At 38.9% G+C, this 26,212-nt stretch overlaps 1 protein-coding gene across 6 annotated transcripts in view; it reads right to left on the reverse strand.

The window, feature by feature from the left end:
• Positions 1 to 24,126, reverse strand: part of RAD18 (RAD18 E3 ubiquitin protein ligase) — a 106,134-nt gene extending 82,008 nt beyond the window's left edge. For 3 of the 6 annotated variants that reach the window (XR_014822316.1, XM_084986674.1, XM_084986673.1), the window contains exons 1-4: positions 23,976 to 24,126; positions 22,415 to 22,496; positions 5,003 to 5,064; positions 3,764 to 3,834 (exon numbers count right to left, since the gene is read on the reverse strand). Coding sequence is in view for 5 of the 6 variants with exons in the window: in XM_084986674.1 (XP_084842800.1) it covers positions 3,764 to 3,834; positions 5,003 to 5,064; positions 22,415 to 22,496; positions 23,976 to 24,026 (266 nt within the window). In the remaining variant the exon portion in view is untranslated. 6 annotated transcript variants of the gene reach the window in all.
• Between the last annotated feature and the right edge of the window lie 2,086 nt (positions 24,127 to 26,212).

Genomic DNA, 26,212 nt, shown 5'->3' on the forward strand with positions numbered 1-26,212 from the left:
TCAAAAAACATTTGTGTGTGTGTGCGTGTGTGTGTGTATGTATGTGTGTGTGTGTGTGTATATATATATATATAATTTTTTTTTTACGGCCACACCTGTGGCACATGGAAGTTCCAGGCTAGGGGTCAAAATGGCCACAGAATTTGCTGCAGCCACAGCCACAACACCACCAGATCCAAGACGCATCTGTGACCTATACCATAGCTCACGGCAACACTGGATCCTTGACTCACTGAGAAGGCCAGGGATTGAACCCACATCCTCATGGATACTAGTCCAGTTTTTCACTGCTGAGCACAAGGGAACTGCTACTATCTTGATCACACTCATTAAAACTAGTACAGGATTTTCCCTGGTGGCACACTGGGTTGGGATCTGGTGTTAACACTGCAGTGGCTTGGGTCACAGAAAGAAAGAAAAGAAAAGAGAAGAGAAGAGAAAAGCAAAGCAAAGAAAGAGGGAGGGAGGGAGGAAGGAAAGAAAGAGGAATTTTCATTGTGGAGCAGGAGAAATCAATCTGACTAGTAACCATGAGGACACAGGTTCGATCTCTGGCCTCACTCTGTGGGTTAAGGATCCAGCATTGCCGTGAGCTTCGCAGACACAGCTGGGATCTGGCATTGCTGTGACTGTGGTATAGGCCAGTGGCTACAGCTCTGATTTGCCCTCTAGCCTGGGAACTTCCATAGCCACAGGTGTGGCCCTAAAAAGACAGAAAGAAAGACGGGGGGGGGGGGGGGGGGGACAGAGAGACAGACAGAAAGAAAGAAGAAAGAGAACGAATGAACTAGTACAGTCAAGGCTGAACTAGTTCTCAAACCCAGTATGCTTTAAACCATGTGCTTGGAAAAGGCAAAATTTTATTCTATTTACTCTTATGCGATGCTAAGAGAATTATCTATTACAATTATTATCTAAAATGTTTAAATTCTTAAACTTGGAGCAAGCACCTAGAGAAAAATTCATACCCCAATGGTAGATAAGCCAAAGTCGTAAATGATGTGCTATACTCTCAACTTGTAAAAATAATGATATACATGCAGAGAGGCTGCTATGCAAAAATACAGAAACAACATTTTCTCACTTAGGTCAAGGATGATGTTCCACTTAGACAAAAATATTCTAAATAAATTTTGTTCAATACAATAGTTTCTTAGAATTATTTTAAATAAAACTGAGTCAAGAAAAAAACAACAAAAAAACCTGTTCCTTGAAAATAATAGGCAAAAGTTAGGAGTTCTCTTGTGGTGCAGCAGGTTAAGAATCTAGTGTTGTCACTGGAGCGGCCTGAGTCACTGCTGGGGGGCAGGTACAATCCCTGGTCCAGGAATGTCCACATGTTGCAGGCGTGCCCCCCACCAAAAAAAATTAAAAGGCAAAAAGTTAGAAGAAAATATAAGATCTATCTATCAGCCTTGTGTCTTAAAAGCTCTGGAATTATTTCCAATACCCTTTTATATTGTTTAGAATAACTAAATTTTTTTAAATCACATTATCATAAAATGGCAATGACATGAGAATGAAGGAAAAAATGAAATCAACAAACAATACAAATACCTTACATTTTACTCTTAAAGTTCTCTCCTCACTAATCTTAAATCATATTTCAAACAAATGATGAAACTGACTAGCCTGAATATCATCCCTACCAATTTTGCAAGTAAAGTACCACAGACTTTAGATATGACAAATGTCCAAGAAATGTTCACCAGAAGGCAATTCCAAGAAGAATGGCAACACAAGCAGAAAGAAGATAAACTCCATGCCAATCCTATAATGAATGCTTCCTACCCCCCCCCCAGGCCAGCTATAATGAATACCTAAGTAGCCTATTTATTTTGGGATGGAGGGAGAAGGGTAGAAGGCCTCCCTTTAAGTTACCAAAAGGTTTATGAACCCAAAGATACTGATCACTTCTCTTCAACAAGCAGATGCTGTTCTCTGTAACACTCCCTTTTTCCTAGCAGGGAGGTTATTACACTTTCAACACCAGCTGAGGAAAAAAAAAAGCCTTGAAATACAATTTTACCCTGAAATACAATTTTACTGTCTCAGAGAAAAGCAAATAGTCAAACAACTCATTTCTAAAGGCAGGGCTCCATTTTTCTCATAGAATTAAGAATCTAATTGTTGAAGGACTTTAAAATAAGAAAGGCAATCACTTTATTCATGAGAATCAGAGAATCTCAGAATGTCTTAATCTAAGAAGTATACCTACCACCTTCTTATGACTTTGCTTATGCAAATAACAAACCAACCAATTTCTGGAATGTCCCATTAGGCGAGTTCAGAGCACTAAATCCTATCATTCTTAGGATACAAACCAATGAATAAACATGCAATTCTATTGGATGAAATCTCTTTATGTTTTTGGAAACAATGTAATGTACCACCAAAAATGTCCTAACAGGCTTGGAAGTCACATACTTAAGTATGCTGGGCATGTAACTGTTAAGCTGTTAAGTAAACACAGTATATTTGTTTTGTTTTGTTTCTTCCTGCTTTTCAGTGCTGCACCTGCAGCATATGCAAGTTCCCAGACTGGGGATCAAATCAGAGCTCCAGCTCCTGGTCTGCACTACACAAAGCCACATCAATACAGGATCTGAGCCACATCTGCAACCTACACCATAGCTCATGGCAACACCAGATCCTTAACCCACTAAGTAAGGCCAGGGATTGAATCCACATCCTCACAGATACTAGTCAGGTTCATAACCCTCTGAGCCACAATGGGAACTCCAACAAAATATGTTCTTAATAAAAACCCCTGCTTGGCTTGTATGATTAAACTAAAAATAATTCAAAATACTGTTTGGTAAGACATGCCTTTTTATACCCCTTTGGATGACCACTCACTATTGCAATCATGCATTTGACAGTTAAGTAATTATAAAGCAGCAGCAATTATTTATTTCATGTGACACATCATTTTACACATGCTGAGCAAATCAGATTGAGAATTAATAGATTAATACATAACAGACACAGAAACCATTAGAAATATGTGTGTACACATGAGTTAGTACACACGTATGCAAACATGCATATATTACCCAGATCTGTCCACTCAGAATTCTTAGAAGCAATGACACCCCAGTAAAAATGAGCATACCCAATTCCAGACCCTGATTCCTAAATACCATTCTCCAACGAAAGGAAGCAGAGCTCCATGGAAAAAATGGTTGATTCTAATGCTGGGGCAGGAAAAATAAAAGATGAAGCTGAAATATCTCTGAAATACCCAGAAGTAAGTAAGTGCTCCAGGGAGTTCCTGTTGTGGCTCAGCGGTAACAAATCTGACTGGTATGCATGAGGACGTGGGTTCAATCTCTGGCCTCATTCAGTGGGTTAAAGGATCTGGCATTATCAAGAGCTGTGGTGTAGGTCACAGACAAGGCTCAGATCTGGCATTGCTGTGGCAAAGGCTGGAAGCTACAGCTCCAATTCCACCACTAGCCTGGGAACTTCCATATGCCACAGGTTCAGCCCTAAAACAAACAAAAAAACTGTAAGTCCTCTAATCTGCATTTTAACTCTTGTTTTTTCATAACAGGAGATTTTCTGTTAAGAAAGAAAATCCTATTACAATTAGATTGTCCACGTGTGATTAACGACTGCTGTCACTTCCCTCCTTTCCTTCTTTTACCACCAAATATGCAACCCCGCCTTTCCTAAACCCCAAAAGTGCACAGAGTAAAGGGGGCGAAACACATATAAAAGGCAAAAGCAGTTAGGAATTAGTCACAAAACTAAATCATACCGTGCAAAATTCAAGCTTTTTACCAGTTCATCTAACACGCGGTTATTTTTTAGGTCCGGCTCTGTGACTGTCTAGAGAAGAAAAACAACAGATGGAAAAAGGTCAGAAACAATAATTAACTTGTCATAATCTTGTTTTTGAAAACGTGAGTCTCATCCTCCTGAGACTTCCCATTCTACTGAGTCTTCCAGGAAAGCCTCAAAATAAAGTTAATTTATTTCGTACTAATATGGAATTTTAAAACAGTGAATCACTATCTGCTGACTGGAAGTCTGATAAAAGCTCTCCAAAGCATCTGGGAAAAACATATGTATGCTGTTCTGACTAAGAAGAAACCTGATATGAGTTAGAATTCTCCTTCAAAATGTCAGCACTCAGCTTTCCCAAAAATTTCTCCTGAAAAGCAGATAAAGATGCTCTTTTAAGTGACAACATTGGGAAAGGCAGTAGGTGTTCAAAAAGAGTTTAAAAACAAGACTGGTGTTCAGGAATGCAAGAGGAAAATCATAAATCCAGTAGTTATTTAGCAAAAATGACATATAGTTTATCTCTGTGACAGTACCATCTTGATGACAGCAGCATACCTAATGGTAAAAAGTTTAGACTTGGGAACCAAATAAGTTCAACTACAACGTGACACAAGGTACCTACCAGAGGTATCAAACAAGAACCCAAACCCTTTAACTAGCCCCAGTGTCCTTTCTGTCAGACATTACTGTCTCTTTTTCTTCTTTCTTCACCCTTATTTATGTTTACTTTCCCTTTCTACCTACTTTTTCACCTATTTCTATCACATGAAATGTCTCAGAAACTGTAACAAATTTCCTAGTATTCTCTCAGAAGGTCTGCTTTGGGAAAGAGGTAGGGGCCAGTTAAGCAGAATCTTTGCCTTCTGCACAAATAATAATCCTTTGCAAATAATACCTACCATTTTCTACCCTAGGTAAGAAATCACAAGAAAAAAAAAAAGCCATAAAAACAGTTCATAAAATTTAAAGTGTGTTATATCTTACTCTTAGTTCTTACTTCCTAAAATACATTTAGGTTATCAGAAATCTTAATGAACAGTTGAACAAAGTCCATTTCTCCGTATATGTATTTTAGAAGTCCTTTCTAAAAATGTTTTTGATATAGCTTAATTCAATAATTATACATCTTCCCATAGGCTTTTGTGTATGCATGAAGCAGAAATATCTCTACCAATCAGTTAGTTTAAAAGATAAGGAAAGAAAAACTTACCACACAACAAGTTGGACATTGTGTCTTATAGGACAGAAATTTTCTTATACAAAGAGAACAGTCTGCAAAAACACAAATGCAACACAATGTATCAGTTAAACTATATAATAACACTGGAGGAGTTCTCTGGTGGTGCAGCAGGTTAAAGATCTGGCATTTTCACTGCAGCAGCTTGTGTCACTGCTGTGGTGTAAGTTCGATTCCTGGCCTAAGAAAGTCTACGCTGCAGGCACAAGCAAAAACAAAATCTGACTTAAGCCTTAGAATATTTCCATCACCTAAGGTATATCATTATAATCCAAAAATTCTAGGACCTCTACTTTACCTATACACATTTGCAAATATAATTAAATAGCATTTTTAGGAAATGGAAACATAGCAAATAATAATAATCATGAGTCCCTAGCACATCACAACTCTATAAGCAATACGCATCACTGTAAAATGAAGGAAATATACATTTAAGACCTAGGATGGATTTATATAAACATGTAGTGTTTCTCCACTGCCTAACACTCTAAAATACAAATTCTGAAATAAGACATATACACATGTTAAGAAATAATATATACCCATGTTATCAAATTAGGGATTTCTACATCCTAACTCTAAGGATATCTTAAATGATATCCTTCATCCCACATTTAACAAGTACTTTTGTGGCAAGCACTAAGAAAAGCACAGTATGTAAGGGACGGTTCTTGACCTCAAGGAGCTGAAATGGAAGTGAGGCAATTACAGTCCAATGGTGCATTAAGGACAATGTATTAAGTCTTAACAAGTTAAGTGGAAATTGGCATGAACTAAATTCTTCAAACTCAAGGCAGTGTAAAATAATCTCCCAAAGAAAAAAACAGATGTGACTAATAGAATGGTACCTTACTGGTAGCTAATCTGCTACGAGCACGAATTCAGCTTAGTAAAGGAGCCTCATTAAAGGATTCAGTTTAGTTAAGGAGGAAAAGGAAGAGATAGTATTATTTCAGGTACAGATATCCTGGAAGTGAACAAATCATGTCAGCCTCAGTAAGAGCACCCAGGAAAAATGAAACACATTATGAAAAAGATAAATCAGGCAATGAATAAAGTTCTTTTGGGAAGCAAAGACAAATAAAGGGGGTTTCCAGTTTGGCATGTAAGCACCTTGGAAGTTATCACTCCACCTAACAACAAGTAAAAAGCTGAACAAACTAAAAAAATCAGTATCTCTTCTTAGATCCATTGAGGAACTGACCTTATGGGGCAAACTGCTGCCCCCAAAACTGGAGAGACAGGCTGGATATAGAAAAATACAATTTACCAGAGCAGAAACCTCCATGGGAACTAGAGAAGAGCTTTTGCTGTAACCAATGTTGGGACACAAAATCTGAACTATAATTGACAAATTGCTGGAGGCGCAGTGTGGATAAGTCTGAGAGTTAAAAACTCCACAGGGACATAGACATGGGGTGGGGAGGGGTGGGGGGCAGCAGCTCACACTTATGTCAGTTTTTAACTCCAAGGGATATACCAGGTTCTCAAAGTGACCATAAGTAGGGCGTGGGGGGAATCCAAAATTCTTCTGCAGGGGAGGGGGGGAAATAATCATTTTAAAATACACCAGAACCCTCTGTTCTTAACAAGGCCTGCCCTCAAGATAAACTATTTTATTGGAGCCTATTCTATTAGGTTATTATCAGAGTCCAGCAGAACTGGCTGGAAGGGAAACAACCAACTCCAGTTACCTCTAGCCATCCTGGCCCTCCCAAGGGGGGGACAAACTGAGAACCACTTGTGGCGTTCACAGCCCAGGGCACAGGCTCACTAAAAGACACCTAATTGTAGGAATATACAACACCACCCCTCCCCCCACATCTCACAGCACATTACTAAAAGGGCTATTTACTGCAGTTGCATTTAGCCAGTACATCAATGCCCCACTAATAGGAAATAATTATAGGGCATACTAAAAGGCAAAAAACACAATTTGAAGAAATTGACAGCATCATTAGCATTGTCAGATATGACAGGAACACTGGAATTGTCAGACCAGGAATTTAAAACAACTATGATTCGTATGCTAAGGGCTGTACTGGACAAAGTAGACAACATTTAAGAACAAATGGGTAATATAAGCAGAGAGATGAAAATTCTAAGGAGGAGTCAAAGAAATGCTAGAAATGAAAAACACTGTAGAAGAAATGAAGAATGCCTTCGATGTGCTCATTAGCAGATAAAATGCAGCTGAGGAGAAAAAAAATTAGTGCATTTGAGGATATCTCAATAGCAACTTCCAAAACTATAAAGCAAAAAGACCAGAAAAAAAAAAAAAAACCACACACACAAAAAAAATAATTACAGCTGATGTAAATTTTTGAAACTAATAAATGAACATAACTATTATCTAAAAACAAAACAAAATGAAATAATATTCAAGAACATTCTGCAGGGGGACAACAACAAAAGGTATACCTTTTGTTATACCTTGGTAACATCAGAAAGAGAAGAAAAAGAGAAAGAAAATAGAAAAAATATTTGAAGAATAAATGACAGAGAATTTCCCTCAGATTGTCAGACACCAAACTACAGATTCAGGCAGCCAAAAGAACACCACATAGAAAAAATGTCCCAAACCTACAATTTGATATATCACATTCAAACTGTGGAAAAAATAAAGAAAAAAATCTTAGAAAAAGTTAGAGGAGAAAAAACACCATACTTACAGATAAACAAAGATAATAACTAAATCTGTTCTCAGAAACCATGCATGCAAGGATGAGTGAAATATTAAAAGTGTGGAGAGAAAAGACCCATCGACCAAGATCTTTATATTCTGCAAAATGATCCCTCAAAAGTGAAAGAGAAATAAAAACTTTCTAGACAAATAAAAATTGAGGACACTTGCTCCCAGTTGACTGGCACTGGAAGAAATGCTATATTCTTCAGAGAAAAGGGAAATGATATGAGCCTAACACTTGGATCCACTCTAAAGAAAAGAACAAATGTAGAAGAAATAAGTACAGGTAAAATTAAAACTTATTTTTCTTATTCTTAACTGATCTAACAGACAACAGTTTGCTCAAAACAATAATAGCAGCAAAACATTAGATTACTTATGCTCATATACATATGCAAATGCTTGTATGTGCATGAAATGAATGACAGTAATGATATAAAGGACTGGAGGGAGGAATTAGGTGTCTTAGAAAGCTCGGCCTGCCATACCAAAATATCATAGACTGACTGCTTAAACAATAGAAATTTATTTTCTCCCACTTCTGAGAGCTAGTTCAAGACTGAGGTGCCAGCATAGTAGCTTTGTGGTGAGGACTCTTTCTGGCTTGCAGACAGCTGCCTACTCACTGTGTCCTTACAAGACACCGGGAGAGAAAACAAGCTTTCTATCTCTTTTCATCATCAGGGGGCACGACCGCATCTAAACATAATAATCTCCCAAAGGCCCTATCTCCAAATACCATCACACTGAGGCTTAAGGCTTACGAATCTGGGGAAGTTGGGGGCGGGGTGGGGGGGGCAGGGGAAGACACTTTAGTCCACAGCATTCCACCCCTTACCTTCCAAATTCATGTACTTCTCACATGCAAAATACATTCTTCCCACCCCACTAATCTCAAAAGTCTTAGCTCATTCCAGCGTCAACTCTAAAGTACCTATATAATATAAATATTTAATTAATAGGATCACACGTACCAGAGTATATATAATGAGGCTATTACTTTCTCTTCTGCATAATCTTACATGTGTTTTGTCTTGAAATATAGAGAACCAGACATTAGTCCAAAGTAGATCAAGCCCTCCACTTAATTCAACCTACCAGTCTACTACCAAGTATATGCTGGTGAACCATGGAGCAGCATAATTTATTTTCTAGTGAGCAAGCATGGTATTTCAATCAAAGTAGAGTAACTAAAGAGCTCTAAACTGTATATTCCTAGGTGGCTTTATTTAAATCGTCCATGAATTTTGTTTTTCTACCCAAATGCCCAACCATGAGCCATGTATACAGGGTGGAAGAGGGAAGAAGCAGAGGGTAGCTTCACAGAAACACACAAGCCTGGGGAAAGAGGCATTTCTAATCTCAAACAGGATAAAGCCATCTGCTGACTTTCATATATCCAAAGAGCCTAGCATTCTAACAGTAAAACGTAAATTTCTAAAACTGAAACCAATCCTTTCTGCATGTGATCGTAAGGATTTTATGAGAAAGTGCACCATTTTAAAAATAATTGTTAAGTGTCCAAATAAAAAAAAAGAAAATCAAGGAGTTCCCTGGTGGCTCAGCAGGTTGGAGACCCAGCATTGTTACTGCTGTGGCTTGGGTCACTACTGTGGCAGGGGTTCGAACCCTGGCTCAACAACTTCCACATGCCACAGGCATGGCCGGAAAAAAAAAAAGAAAGAAAGAAAATCTAGTTAGAAGTTTGAAAGGAATAGGAGATCCTGGAAAGTTGAGAAGGCTGGCTTCTGCCTCCAATAAAGTAACCATTTAACTAACAGGAGATGACAGCCCTCCAAGCACTCCAACATTCCCCTAAGTGCAGGTCTGCAAAAGGGGAGGTCCTTCTGTATGTAGAGCTATCTCTTTTCTCCCCATCTTGTTTCACGGTGCTGCCTCCTAAGAGTGAAAAAGAAGAGTAACACAGATTATTTCCCTGAGAGAATATGACATTGCCTCTTAATTTGGCAAAGGCCAGTAAATGAAACATTTCACATTTCACTTTTTTTAAAAATTAAATTGTTTTTTATTCCAACATGAGCCTCAATTAATTTTGCGAGTCAAAATCTACCAAAGGAAAAGAAAAATGACTGCTGGCCCATCTTTAAAATAGTGGCAATTTAACAGTACCTAAAAGCCAGTGACTTCATCTAAGAGTAAATATTTTAAGCAACTCCATTGTCAAATCAGTAATACTGTGCAAATGCAAATCAAATTGGCACTCATGCAGATCAATCTATTGGTGAGAACATTTCTCATTTAATGGTATTTTAAGGATAGGAGTAAGTCTGGGCCCTCTCCCCTCAAAAGTACTCTAATAGCATGAATTTAGATTATTTTAATTGTCCTACATTCTGCCACTGCACCTCACTCAAACCTTAATAGCAGCAGTTTGTCACCCATATCTCAAATGCTAAACAGAGCAAAACAGAATAAAGGAATTTAAAATGACAAGTCTTGAAACGTGTAAGGAGCATCAAAGTGGCTAGGATCCTGGGTCACCAATTCTAGTCAATCCAAGACAATACAGAACATGATGGCTAGCTCTGGCTCCTACTAAGCTCTGAGGGCCTTTGTGTCATTAAAATAACTACAGACTCAGAGCAACTTTTAGTCTTGAAGGAAACTGTAACAACTGGTGATTAGGAGAAAAAGCCTACTGAATCATGACCGGTATAATATGAAAAATAAGTGCTCAAAAAATAAATCATCATTATTGGAAGTACTCTCCACCAACTTCCTCATATAAAGTTTCACTTCAGTGACAACTATGTGACAGAAACAAGCCAAAAAAAAATTTTTAATGGAAATAAAGGCTAGTTTTTTGGCTGAGTTCACTGAATTCATAAAAAATAAAGTTGTTTTTCCCTAAAACAACGTAATTAAAAGCTACAGAATTGACTTTTATCTTTGTTCATGAGCAAGTAACCAAGATCTAGAATTACCATCCTTCTATAAACAACTAAAACACTAGGGAAAAATATGAAACAGCTATTTTCAGACTTCGGACAACTGCAGAAATAAGAGGAGTTCTACCCCATCCCAAGGTATCTGCCCCGAGGCATTTCTTGATCACTGTTCAGGGAGGAGATACAAAAGCCCATTAGTCTTGCTAGTTAAAGAAACAAAAGTCAGAGTTCAAAGCAATCTAGGTAGCTAGAATTTGCAAGGCAAAGTGCCAGAAAGAAAGAAGCCACACATAGAAAGGCCTCCAGAAACATGAATACAGATCCACTACTTATGCAAATCTGCACATTCGCAGGGTGAAAACACAGAGGCCAGACAACTTCAGGGAAGGAACCGTAACTGGAGAAACTACACAGGGGCAAGAGTTCATAAAATGTCTAGCACCCACTTTAGAGGAACCTCGCTAAATGCACAGACATTCAGTAGACACCCTAGAATATCCCACCTTAGTATGAGAGTAAACTGGCCACAGAGAGTGGGTGATGTTAGCAAGATGGCGGAATATTAAGCCAGACTTTGCTTTTCCCATGGAAATAAAAATCAACAACAGTATGTGACCCAAATCCCTTTGTGACAAATCCAGATGACAGTTATGATGCTCCTGTACCCCAGGGCAAGCACACAACTAGCCACATCAGAGCCAGTAGGCAGTTCATGACCCTTACTTGCCAGAGTCTCTCCCTCTGGCTCAGCACCACATGAACAGAAAGAAACTCCCAATTCCCAGCTTTTCCCAGGGGAAGGATACAGAAGACTGAAACACATATGAAATGTTCACATTTTGGGAACTCTGCCCAAGGGACTGGTTTCCATCTCGCCTGACTCTAAGCACTGACAAAACAGGGCACTGGGTTGGAGTCAATGAAAACAAAGGTGATAGTCTGGATTAATACAAACTTGTTCACCACCACCCCTCCCCTGGGAGTGCGCAGAAACTCCCACTTCTCAGCTTTGCTCTAAGGAGGAACATGCATCCAACATTGCAGCTTTTCATGAGGCTGCCCAAGAGACTGGTTTCTAGCTCACCCAACTCATATAGTGCTGGAGAAACTCGTCATATTCCAGATGCCTAGACACTAATGAGAACAAAAAAGACCTGGCAGTTTGCTGCTATTGTTGCTCCAGAGACCCACAGTACAGCAGATGGAGGTCAATATAACTCTGTGACTTCTCCTTTGAGGAGAAAGGTAAAAGAGAAGAATGCAACCAATATTTCAGCTTTTTAAATGGCTGCCTGAGGGACAGCTTCTACCTTGCCTGACTTAGAGTGCTGATGGGACCTGACATATTCTAGTGCTTGGGAGGCCACTAAGAACAAAAAAGAGCTGGGCAGTTTGCTGCAGTTTGACAAGGTCTCACGTACTACATATGTAAGAAGAAGCAAAACATTGTAAACTAATGAAAAAAGAAACAAGCAAAACATCTCTAATTGGGAATTTACACTCACAATTCCAAAGAAGATACACCCACAGAAAAGGTTTAAGAGGCCCCCAGAATCTCTAGCTGGGCTGGTTGGTAAATGTGGATGCAGGAACATCTAGCTTTCCCTATATGAAGAAAGTCTATAAAGCCTATGAAAGATGACTGCTTTTTCAAATGCATGGATCTCAACACAGTGTAATGAAGATACAGGGAAACATGGCCAAAGCAATGGAACAAAATAAGTCTCCAGAAGTTAATCCTAAAAAAAAAAAAAAAAAAAAAAAAAGTATATGAATTACCCAACAAAAAATTTTAAATTAAAAATTTTAAATAATAAAGATGCTCAATGAATTAAGGAAAATGATGTGTGAACAAAGTGAAAATATCAACAAAGAGATAGAAAATATAAATAAGAACCAAATAGAAATTTTGGAGCTAAAGAATATAACACAGGTTTTCACCACCATCTGAAAGTTAAGCATTCCTGTGAAACTTTTCATAAGCCAAAGTAGGCATAAAGTGAAAAAGCAATTACCGGAAGACACGCAGAAAATAAATAAAAATAAAGCACAGATGCTCACAGACACAGTTCAAAGCTATGGCAGCTTGATGCTGAGATGCTGAGTATAGTTGCTGGGGAAGGAACTTGGTGAAACTATCACTATTCAGGGTGCACACCTCTATAACAATTCACTATATATGCACCTTATATAGGAGCACACAAATACAAAAAACAAACATTAACACAAATAAAGGGAGCAGTTGATGGTAATACAATAACAGTAAGAGATTTTAACAGCCCATTGACATCAATGGACAGATCTTCTAGATAGAAATCAATAAGGCAAAAGAGATCTTAAATGATACAATAGAGCAGTTAGACTTAATTGATATTTTCAGGACATTACATCAAAAGGAATCAAAATACATATTATTTTCAAAAGCACATGGAACATTCTCTAGGATTAATCATATACTAGGACCCAAAACTAACGTCAACAAATTTAAGAGTATAGAAATTATTTCAAGCATCTTTTCTGACTGCATGAGAACAGCATGAAACCAGCAATCAACCACAGGAAAAGAATTATGAAAAAAATGACCACATGGTGACTATACAACATGCTACTAAAAAAAAAACCAATGGGTCAATGAGGATATCAAAAAGGAAATTAAGGGAGTTCCCACTGTGGCTCAGCAGAAACAAATGTGACTAGTATCCATGAGGATGCAGGTTCAATCCCTGGCCTCGCTCAGTGGGTTAAGAATCTCATGTTGCCATAAACTGTGGTATAAGTCACAAACTCGGCTTGGATCCTGTGTTTCTGTGGCTGCAGCATAGGCCAGCAGCTGCAGCTCTGATTCAACCCCTGGCCTGGGAACTTCCATGTGCCACAGGTATAGACCTAAAAAGCAAAAAGCAAAAAAAAAAAAAAAAAAAAAAAAAAAGGAAATTAAAAAATACCTTGGGACAAACAATGAAAACACAACCATGCAAAATCTATGGAATGTAAGAGTTCTTTTGTAGTGCAGCAGGTTAAGGATCTGGCATTGTCATTGCAGTGGCTTGGGTCATTGCTGTGGCACAAGTTCAGTTCCTGGCCTGGGAATTTCCACATGCCACAGGTACAGTCAAAGGACAAAAACAAAAGCAAAAAACCCCAAAATATGTGGAATGCCACAAAAGCAGTTCTTAGAGGAAAGTTCATAGCAATATAGACCTTCCTCAAAAAAACAAGAAAAATCTCAAACAACCTAATCTGCCATCTAAAAGAATTAGAAAAAGAAGAACAAACAAAACCTAAATTCAGCAGAAGGAAGGATTCATAAAGTTCAGAGAGGAATTCAATAAAGTAGAGATTTTTTTTTTAAATAGCGAAAAAAAAAAAAAATCAATAAAACCAAGAGCTGGTTCTTTGAAAGAGTAAACAAAGTTGACAAACCACTGGCCAGGCTCACCAAGAAGAAAAGAGACCTCAAATAAACAAAACTAGAAATGAAAAAGGAGAAATCTCAACTGATACCAGAAATACAAAAAGCCATAAGACAATACTATGAAGAGTCATATATGCCAACAAATTTGAGAACCCTAGAAGAAATGGACAACTTTCTAGAAATATATAGCCCACCAAAACCAAATCAAGAAGGAACAGATAAATTAGACAGACTCATCACTAAAAGTGAAATAGAGTCTGTAATTAAAAAACAAACAAACAACAAAAAAAACCCTTCCCAAAAAAACCCAGGACCAGATGGCTTCACAGGTGAATTCTACCAAACTTAAACCAAGCCTAAAGAGGAGAGGACACTACCAAAGACAGGCTATGAAGCCACCATCACCCCAATACCAAAAACAGACAAAGATACTACCAAAAAAGAAAATTATAGGCCAATATCTTAGATGAATATAGATGCAATTTTTTTTGTTTTTGCTTTTTAGGGCCACACCTGTGGCATATGGAGACTCCCAGACTAGGGGGTCTAAATCTGAGATGCAGCTGCTGGTCTATGCCACAGCAACACCAGATCCAAGCCGCATCTGTGACCTACCCCATAGCTCACAGAAACACTGGATCCTTAACCCTCTGAGTAAGGTCAGGGATCAAACCCACAACCTCATGGTTCCTAGTCAGATTTGTTTCTGCTGCACCACGATGGGAACTCTGCAAAAAAATTTTAATAAAATTCTAGCAAACCAAATCCAACAACACATAAAAAAGATTACACACCATGACCAACTGGGATTTGTCCAAAGTTCACAAGGATGGTTCAACATACGTAAATCAATGGAATAGGTCACACTAACAAAAGAAAAGTCAAAAACCACATAATCCTCTCAATATACACAAAAAATTTTTTGACAAAATTCAACATCCATTCATGATTAAAAACTCTTATCAATGGGGGTATAGAGGCAACATTTCTTAACACAATAAAAGCCATTTATGACAAGCCCACAGCCAATATAATACTCAACAAAGAAAAGCTGAAAGCCTTCCTGCTAAAATATGGAACAAGACATAGATGCCCACTCTCACCACTTCTACGCACCATAATATTGGAAGTCCTGGCCACAGCAATCAGACAAGAAAGAGAAATAAAAGGTATCCAAATTGGAAGGAAAGAAAACTGTCACTCTATGCAGATGACATGACACTATATAGAGAAAACCCTAAGGACACCACAGAAAAACTACTTATTCAAATTCAGCAAGGTAGCAGGATTCAAAATCAACATTCAGAAATGAGTAGCACTGATGTACATTAAAAATGAAATATCAGAAAGGGAATGTAAAATAATACCTTTTAAAATCGTACCAAAAAAAAAAAAAAACAAAACAAAAACAAACCTAGAAATAAACTTAACCAAGGAGGTTAAAGTTAAAGACTTATACACTGAGAACTATAAAACATTAATAGAGGTCAGATACAAAATGGTGGAACAGAAGGACTCAAGTTCATCTCCTCTCACAAAAACACAAAAATTACAACTAATTGCTTAACAATCATAAACAAAATAGACTGGAAGCTACCAAAAAAGATATCTTATACCCAAAGACAAAGAAGAAGCCATATCAAGATGAGAGGAGCAATCCCATACCTGCTGGGTGGGAAACCTACAAACTGGAAAATAACTGTATCACAGAGGCTTTCCCACAGCAGTGAGAGTACCTAACCCCATGTCAGGTTCCCATGACTGGAGGATGGACACAGGGAGGAGCCCCCAGAGCACTTGGTGTTGAAGGCTAGTGAGATTTGACCACAGAAGCTACACAGCACTGGGGCAAACAGAGACTCCACTCTTGGAGGGGGCACGCAGGGTTTTATGTGCACTAGGTCCCATGGCAAAGCAGGGACTTCATAGGAATCTGGGTCAGCTATACCTGTGGGTCTTGAAGGGTCTCCTGGGAAAGCTGTGGCTGACTGTGGGGGAAAGACATTGGAGGCAGAGGTCCCAAAGAATAATCATTGGTATGAGCTCCCCTGAAGGCTGCCATTTTGGAAAAATCTGGTCCTAACCATCAGGGCTGAGAACCTCAGGCCAAACAACAAACAGGGTGGGAACACAGCTCCACACATTAGCAAACAGGCCGTCTAAAGTCCTCCCAGGCACAAAGCCACTTCTCATCACACCCAGAGACAAAGCCTCATCCACCAGAGTGATAAGACTCAGCTCCATGTACCAGTGGGCAGCCACCAGTCCTTCCCTTTAGGAAACCTGCCACATGCCCTTGTATCTATTTCCCCCACAAGGGAGGAGACACCAGAAGCAAGAGAGGCTATAACATTGTAGCCTGCAAAAAGGAGACCACACAAAAAGCTATACAAAATGAAACATCTAAGAAATATGAGCCAGATGAAGGTACAAGACAAAAGCCCAGAAAACAGCTAAGTAAAGTGGAAATAAGCAACCTACCTGAAAAAGACTTTGGGGTAACAATAGTAAAGATGATTGAAGATCTTGGAAAAAAACTGAGGGCAAAGAACAATAAACTATAAGAAACATTTAACAAAGAAATGGAAGATTTAAAGATTAAACAGACAGAGATAAACAACACATTACCCAAAATAAAAAATTCACTGGAAGGAACCAATAGCAGAATACAGGAGGGAGAATGAATAAGCGAGGTAGAAGACAGACTGGTACAAATCAATAATGAAGAACAGAATAAAGAAAATAGAATGAAAATAAATGAGGACAGTCTAAGAGGACTCTGGGACAACTTTAAACACAACAACATTTCCATTATAGGGCTGCCAGAAGGAGAAGAGAGATAGATAGGGCTAGAAAAAATATTTTAAGAGATAATAGCTGAAATTTTCCCTACATGGGAAGGGAATCACTCACTCAAATCCAGGAAGCAAAACAAGTACCATACTGAATAAACCCAAGGAGGAATACCCTGAGACACATAATAATCAAAATGACTAAAATTAAAGACAGAGAAAATACTGCAAGGAGGTAGGGAAAAGCAACATATAACATACTAGGGAACCCCAATAGGGTTATCAGATGATTTTTCAACAGAAACTCTACAGGCCAGAAAGGAATGGCATGATATCCTTAAAGTGATGAAAGTTAAAAACCCCCAACCAAGAATATTCTACCCAGCAAGGCTCTCAATTACCAATTACCAATCCCACTCCTGGGCATCTATCCAGAGAAAACCATGACTCGAAAAGATACATATACCCCAATGTTCATTGCAGCACTATATACAATAGCCAAGACATGGAAGCAACCTAAATGTCCATGGACAGAGGAGTGGGTAAAGAAGATGTGGTACATCTACACAATGGAATATTACTCAGCCATTAAAAAGGAATGAAATAACAGCATTTGCAGCAACATGAATGGACCTAGAAATTATCATGCTAACTGAAGTTAGTCAGTGAGACACAAACACCATATGCTATCACTTATATATGGAATCTAAAAAAAGGATACAATGAACTTATTTGCAGAATAGAAACTGACTCACAGACTTTGAAAAACTTATGGTTACCAAAGGACAAGGTTGCAGGGGGAGGGATGGGCTCAGGGTTTGGGATGGAAATGTTCTAAAATTAGGTTGTGATGATGGTTGTACAGCTATAAATACAATGAAATTCACTGAATTAAAAAAAATTGGGGCAGAGGACCTAAACAGCCATTTTTTTCAAAGAAGACATACAAATGGCCAATAACCACATGAAAAGATGCTCAACTTCACTCATCATCAAAAAAATGCAAATCAAAGCCACATAAGATATCACCTCACACCTGTGAGAATAGTTATCATCAAAAAGACCACAAATAACATATGCTGGTGAGGATGTCGAGAAAAGGGAACCCTAATACACTGCTGCAGGAATGTAAATTGGTGCAACATCTATGGAAAGCAGTATGGAGATTCCTCATAAAACTAAAAACACAACCGCAATATTACCCAGCAGTTTCACTCTTGGGTATACATCTGGAAAAAAAACACCAACAACACTAATTTGAGAAGATATATGCATCCCATGTTCAAAGCAGCATTACTGAACAAGAGCCAAGATGTAGAAGCAACCTAAACATCTATCACAGATGAATGGATACAGAATAGGTGGTATACTGGGAGTTCCCATTGTGGTGCAGTGGAAACAAATCTGACTAGTATCCATGAGGATGCAGGTTCAATCCCTGGCCTTGCTTAGTGGGTCAAGGATGGGGCATTGCCATGAGCTGTGATAAGTATAGGCTGCAGATGTGTCTTGGACCCTGCATTGCAGTGGCTGTGGCATGGGCTGGCAGCTGTAGCTCCAATTCAGCCCTTAGCCTGGAAACTTCCATATCCCACATTTGTAGCCCTAAAAAGTCAAAAAAAAAAAAAAAGAATAGGTTTTATATATGTCTATATATACAATGGAATATTACTCAGCCATAATAAAGAATGAAATTTTGCCATTTGCAACAACATGGATGGAGCTGGAAGGTACTGTGCTTAGTGAGGTAAGTTAGAAAAAGACAAATACTGTATGTTATCACTTATATATTGAACCTAAAAAATGAAAGAAAAAAATGAATATAATAAAACAATAACAGACTTACAGATCTAGAGAAAAAATTAGCAATTACCAACGGTGAGAGGGAATAGAGGAAGGTCAAAATATGGGTAGAGGATTTTATATAAACTACTATGTATAAAATAAATAAAAAAGAAAAACAAAAAAGAGAAAATAAATAAGCTATAATGATATACAGCACAGAGAATATAGCCAATATTTGATAATAACTTTAAATGTTATAAAAGCTATAAAAATACTGAATCATTATTATACACCTGAAACTAATATAATGTTGTAAATCAACTATACGTCAATTTAAAAAAAGAGAAGAAAGGCATAGTTCTAACAGTTTTACACTATTCAAGTGGCATAATATTTTTCAAAGGGAGATTGTAATAACTTAAAGATGCCTATCTTAACCACTAAAACAATAAAGAAATAGTGCTGATAAGTCAGTATTTTTAAATGTTAAATTATCTTTTTAAAAGACAGGAAGACAGGTCAGACAGAACAGCTGGACAAAAAAAAAAAAAAAAAAACAAAAAGCAAGGTAGTATAGGAGTTCCCATTGCGGCTTAGCAGTAACGAAACTGACTTGTACCCATAAGGTTGCAGGTTCCATCCCTGGCCCAGCTCAGTGGGTTAAGGATCCGGCGTTGCCATGACCCGTGGTGTAGGTCACAGATGTGGATTGGATCCTGCATTGCTGTGGCTGTGGCATAGACCGGCAGCAACAGCTCCTATTCAACCCCTAGCCTGGGAACTTCCATATGATGCACGCAGAGCCCTTAAAAGCTAAAACAAAAAAAGCAAGGTAGTATATCTAAATCCAGCTTTATCAATAACTAACCTCTGCAATGATGTAAATGTTCCATATCTACACTGTCCAATACAGCAGCCACTGGTCTCATGGGCAATTCAACACGTGAAATGAGGCTAGTGCAACTAAAGTTTTTACTTAACTTTGAGATGTTAATAGCCACATGTGGCTAGCAGCTACTATATTATACAATGTAGGTCTAAATATTCCAAGTAAAAAATAGATATTTTCAGACTAGACTGAAAGAGATCTAAAATATATACTATCTAAAAAAGCTCAATTTAAAATGTCTCAGGAAATTAAAAAAAAAAAAAACTGAAACCAGATTATGTTCTCTGACAAGAATATGTGGTCAGGCTGCAAGGGCCAGCCAATTCCCTTAGCAAGTCTCCCAAATGTGACTTGTGTGGTTTTTGTTTTTAAAAATCCTTCACTCCCTTCACTGAAGGCACTTTAGGTTACACAAGGCTGTTTATGCCCAGTTTGCAAACCTTGCAAACAATAAAGCTGTCCTTTTATTTATGATAATCCCAATTCTTTACCAGGATTTCTTTATAATTTAGGACAACATTCCTATACTGAAGACAACATTTAAAATGTCAATTACCTACAGACTGATCTCCAGATTCAGTGCAATTCCAATGAACGTCCCAGGCCTTTTTGTAGAAATTAACAATCTGATTCTAAAATTTATATGGAAATTCGGAGTTCCAGTCATGTTTCAGCAGAATCAAATCTGACTAGGATCCATGAGGTCTCGGGTTGATCCCTGGCCTCACTCAGTGTGTTAAGGATATGGCATTGCAGTGAGCGGTGGTGTAGGTCACAGACGCGGCTCAGATCCCGTGTTGCTGTGGCTGTGACAAAGGCAGGTGGCTATAGCTCCGATTTGACTTCTAGCCTGGGAACCTCCATATGCCATGAGTGTGGCCCTAAAAAGCCAAAAAATAAAATAAAAATAAAATTTATATGGAAATGCATATAAAGTGCAAAGATCCTAAAAGAACCAAAACTTTGATAAAGAAAAACCAAAATTTTGATAAAGAAAAAAAATGCTAGAGTAGTTGCTATGCCTGAGTTCAAGATTTACTAGAAGGCCACAGTAATTAAGATAGCTTGGTGTTGGCATAAGGATAGAAACAATGATCAATGGAATAGAAAAGAACCCAGAAACAGATGCACATCTAATTCCCTGGGGCCATATTGACTGAGATAGGGAGAATTCTATCAGGTGATAGAAATGTTCAGTATCTAAACTATAGTGGTTACATGCTATAAACATTTATCAAAATTTATTGATACTTGCACACTTTCCAGCGCACTTAAAATGGATGCACTGTATTATATGTAAATTAAGCCTAAATAAAGACAATTTTAACACATATTTAGAATCTCCCAAATTTATCTTAGCTACTAATATGAATCTAGCTTAGAAGGAAACTAACATTTATTTACTAAAGGCCTATAATGTGCCAGACACTGGACTTTGCATATTAAATTCTCACAACCATCTTCTAAGGCAGAAACTTCTTACCAAAGTTTCAAATTTGAAGACATGCTAGGATTTGCAATTTCATCCACCTAGTAAGTGGGAAGGGAAGAGTCAAGCCCGAATGTATCCCTAATGCCTGTGTTGCTGCCACCACTATCCTCTTATTGTCTTCTTGATAGAAAATTTTCACCAAAGCTACGACTATTCACAAAACCTTTTTTTTTTTTTTTTTTTTTTTGGCGCCACACATGTGGCATATGCAAGTTCCCACAGTAGGGGTCAAATCGAGCTACAGCTGCCAGCCACAGCAACGCAGGATCCGAGCCGTGTCTGTGACCTACACCACAGCTCATGGCAATGCTGGATCTCTAACCCACTGAGCAAGGCCAGGGATCGAACCCGCATCCTCATGGATACTAGTCAGATTTGTTTCCACTGCACCACAAAGAGAACTCCCACAAAACCATTTTTTAAGCCTAATTTTTTTTTTTAAACTTTCCAAGGTAAGACAAAAAAAAAAAAAAAAAAAGGAGTTCCCGTCGTGGCGCAGTGGTTAACGAATCCGACTAGGAACCATGAGGTTGTGGGTTCGGTCCCTGCCCTTGCTCAGTGGGTTAACGATCCGGCGTTACCGTGAGCTGTGGTGTAGGTTGCAGACGAGGCTCGGATCCTGCATTGCTGTGGCTCTGGCGTAGGCCGGTGGCTACAGCTCCGATTCGACCCCTAACCTAGGAATCTCCATATGCCGCGGGAGCGGCCCAAGAAATAGCAACAACAACAACAACAACAAAAAAAGACAAAAAAAAAAAAAAAAAAAAAACTTTCCAAGGTAAATCAACTGGAAAATAGATAATAAGGGAGATCCCAAGCCTAGATAATTCATAAACTGGAGGGCAGATCCTGAACAATGACAGGTGCACTCCTATGCACTACATATGTCAAGCTACAGTATAACAATATTTACATACTAGCCTCATAGAGAGAAGTATAGACTCAATATATGATTCTTTCCAGCATCACAGAGCAAGTTAAGTGATAATTCTGTCTGTAATACTCTTCAGTGGAAGAACTCTCCCACTGGGATTTTTTTTTAAACTTTAAATTCCATGCCAAGGACTACTTGGTTGAACCACCTATCTCTTATCCTGTTAAAAACAAAAATTCTGAAATTTAACATCTAGAAGTGTTGGATAAATAAACATACATAGTGATCAAAACCATTACTCTTGTAAATGTTACAAAGGGCATAAAAGCATTCAAGAGGGAAGTGGTAGAAAAACATCAGAGCCCATACAAAATATTTACTATTCAAGAGGGAGGTCATGGAAAAGACCTGAAAACTTCAAGACAGAGAAGCTAAATAAAAGTGAGAAATAAGTATGTGTACTAATTTTTGGTGTTAAATGAACACTACATTACATAAAAATCACACTTTTACTACCTCACAGAAGGAGTACATACTTACAGTTATGTGAACACTGAGGAATCATCATTGCAATGTTGAAATATTCAAAGCAAATTCCACACCGCAGCAAATCATCTACTGGCTGAAATGCAAAAATACGTATATGCCTATCAGAAAGCCACCAAGATTGGAACATCTGCCATAGATCTTTCTCCATCCCCTAAAAAAAAAAACTAATAATATTTCTTCATGCTAATAATAAAGATTTATTAATTTAATGCTTACCACATGCTAGATACCTTCAATCAACTAGCAAGTCATTTTTGAGCACCATTGTGTTTAGGCACAGTGAATAAGCCAGACAGCATCCCAATTCACACACATTTAATCAGCCTTATAAACTATTTATTTCTATTTCCAGTTTATAGATGAGGCAACTGAGGCTCAGAGAGGTTAGGTAACTGAATCAGGGTCACAGTTAAATATGAAGCAGAGAGCAAATTTAATCCAGAACCACTGGAACTCAAATCTGTGTTCTTCTCCACTGCACCACTGCGTCTTGGTGCCAAAGCCACCACAACTTTAAAACCACAGCTTTCCTAGATCCTTCCATGATGTCAGCTTTTCACCATAGGGCTATCTCAAGTCCCCAAGCAATAGAGATGACACTGGTGGCAGCAGGTAGAACATGGCCTTATACCTCCTTTAACCTCCCCCACGTTCCTTCACTTAATCCCTAGAGTCAGCCTTATGAGTCAGTGGAACAGACACCACAATCCTCAAATTTACCAAACTAAGGAACAGAAGAAGGTGATCCTGCTCACAATCGCAAAGAGAAACACAGAACAAGGAGAAAAACCAAGCAACTGATTGTAGCTAGCACAGCATAGTGTATTTGCTCTTAACCAAACATAGGAGGAATCCAGAACTCACCACTATGGTAAATGGAAACTGGAATGCCTCGCCAAAAACAAAGTAGCCGCAAAAATCAGTGTTCTTTCAGTAAAATACTGCAATGAGATCAAAGGCTAGTGCTGGGCCCCAGTCCTGATTTCTTTGTTTAAAAGAGAGAGATGCACAACTATTAGGAGTCAGGACACATCAGAGAGGAATTAAGACAAATTAGCACTAGGCTTCTTGAAGGTAACTGGAAGAAATTAAAGAGAAATGTAAAGGAGACTACCTGCCTTGCTAAGCGATCAAGAGTTATCTGATGCAGGATTCACCCCAAATCACATACGGTGTCAGATTCTCAACTAAAGAACTGGGAGAGTTTACATAATGCATGGCACGTAGTAAGCCCTAAGAATTAGGTGTCACTGTTGTTTCCATTGTTTGGAGTAACTGCTTCCCTCCAGTTCTCTGTTACTGTTGTGGCTGACTCGGAGAATGATCGGTTCCATACGAAGGCCAACCTTGGATCACCATAATGGACCAAGGCTTATCCCCGGCACCTCCCAGGGGAGGAAACTGAAGTCCAAAGCCAAGCGGTTGGCAAGTGGCAGCGAAGAGCCAGGTACCCTGGCCCAGCTCGCCACTGGCGCCTCATCCTTTCTCCTCCTTAAGCCGGGGCTGGCCTCCTGCGGACGCCGGGCGCCCCCAACCCCCCCGAAACACTCACCTTCATGACTGCCAGCCCCGGAGGCCACCGTTGTTCGACCAAGGAGTCCATGGTCTCCCCTAAAAAAGCGGGGGGTATCCGCTACCCACTGGTCTCCAGTGCCCCACTGCCACTCGAAATTCCCCGCGCTACTGAGGTACGTCAGCATTTCGCGACGCGCCTGACACGCGAGCGGTGCCTGTTGGGAGTTGTAGTACGTGGGCGGAGCGCAGCCAAAGGTGCTCTCATTGCGCACGCGCGGGGTTTCCTCTTCGCCTCTCCACGACATCCGGTTTTGTACAGACACTTAATAAATAAATGCCTGTTGAATGTTGGGAAAAGATAGCCTGGCATCAAACGAAATCCAGGCCTTGCTAAACATTTCAAAGTCTAGGCTCACGCCCCCTCTTTCCAGTCACCTTCTCTGATTGCTATGACGATCTGTCCCTGCTGTGAGCCAGGGTTTTCAAATCCATTATTTCATCTCACCGCATCACAATACTAAGAGGTAAACATTATCGTTAGCTTTCACAAAAGTTCGCTTTGGCCCCCAAAAGTGAATAGTTTCCTTGAGTCACACGGTGTCTTTGACCAGACTACAAATAGGGCCTCTGGACTTTAAATAAGAGCTCTTTCATCAACTAGGATGGTTAACTATCTTAACTTTGGAGTGTAGCCTTCCAGGTAGTTCCTGTGCAGATACATAATTACAGTTTTTTTCCACGAATATTATTGTGGTAAATCATACTTTTGTCAATTTGAATTTTTCGGTTAACTTAGATTCCTCCTGAAACGGCTCCGTTTTATGGATTTATCTCATTCTTTTTAATAGCTACATTGTCCATCATACAGATTACTGAAATTTATGTATCCACTCCCATACTGAGGACACTTTACATTATTTCCAGTTTTTCGATATTGCAAAGAGTTGAAGTGAACATACTTACTATCTATGAAAATCTTGGCATATTTGAGCCAGAATATCTAGGGGATTTCTAGTAGATGGAATTACTAGGTTAATTTGTGTGCTGTTTTATCACTGTTATAGCTAGACTTTTCCAAAAAGGCTGTACCAGTATATTTAAACACTCACCAATCGAGTATGAGTGTCCATTACCCAAACATGAAGCACTGATCAGCACACTATCCAGTCTGTCTGTTCAACTCAGCACTGATCCCCTGCCTGATGTGGGCCTCCATCACATTAGGTTTCATGGGCAGCAAATCAGCACAGTTACATTGTTCAGGGAAGACCTCTGCGGCTTGTCACTGGCACCCCCACATAGTCCATGTACTCACTCCTTCAACAAATCTTTTTTTTTTTTTAAGTACTTACCATTGACCAGTCAGAGCTTCCCTGTAAAGTAGGCAGAAGTGAGATTGTTATTGCCATTTTACAGATGAAGACATGGAGGCTCAGAGAGGTTAATGCTTCACTCTTTCAGACTCTCTTCATAAGGAACTTCTGACCCATGAGGCAGAGATGTTTTCAATTGATTTTTCCTAACCTGTGCCCAAATCTCATTGGACAATAATAATATTAACGGCATTTGGACACAGAACTTTAACATCCATTACAGTAATAGCTGACACTTATTAGACCTTTGTATGCAGAGCACTGTTCTAGATTTTTTTTTCACATGTAGAATTATTTCAGACTCACTCCAACCAAATGAGAAAAGGGAAATAAACATAACTGGCTTAAGTATGGAAGTGGAACTAGTTAAGTGCAGGAGGAAGGATTTGACTTGGGCAATCTGGCTTAAGAATCCATTTTAACCAGAGTATTCTCATAACTACTTCATCATGAGAAATCATCTCATTTTCTAGATGTAGGAACTGAATCTCAGAGATGCAAAAGGACTCATTCAAGAACACACAGCTCGTCAGTGGCAAAGACCAGTTCTGAATCTAAAACTTTTAACTCCAAACCAGAAGGGATTATCCATTGACACTTTATCAAGGAATAACTGAGCAGAGAACGCTTCAGGGCAGAGATCTGAGGACCCCAGAATGCTGGACCTAGTGAGGCTCCAATAGGAAGGTGGGGGAATGGCAGGTTAAGGATGCAGTGGGTTTGTATCAACCAATCAGAAAAGGGCATGCAAATGAATTCCAGGCTGCCTTGGATGTGTAGCCTGGTTCTGGATGCAGGCAGAATGCGGTAGGCTTAGGAAGACAAAGGAAATGAGACCAAGACCAGATCCCAGGCCTGAGCACACACACAGTAATCATTCTTTTATGGTACTAGTTGGTAA

This window comes from Sus scrofa, chromosome 13 (genome assembly GCF_054392235.1).
Source record: "Sus scrofa isolate SSC_HxYL_T2T_F1_AM1 chromosome 13, Sscrofa_HxYL_maternal_Yorkshire_Landrace_v2.0, whole genome shotgun sequence".
In the NCBI taxonomy this organism is placed as follows: domain Eukaryota; kingdom Metazoa; phylum Chordata; class Mammalia; order Artiodactyla; family Suidae; genus Sus; species Sus scrofa.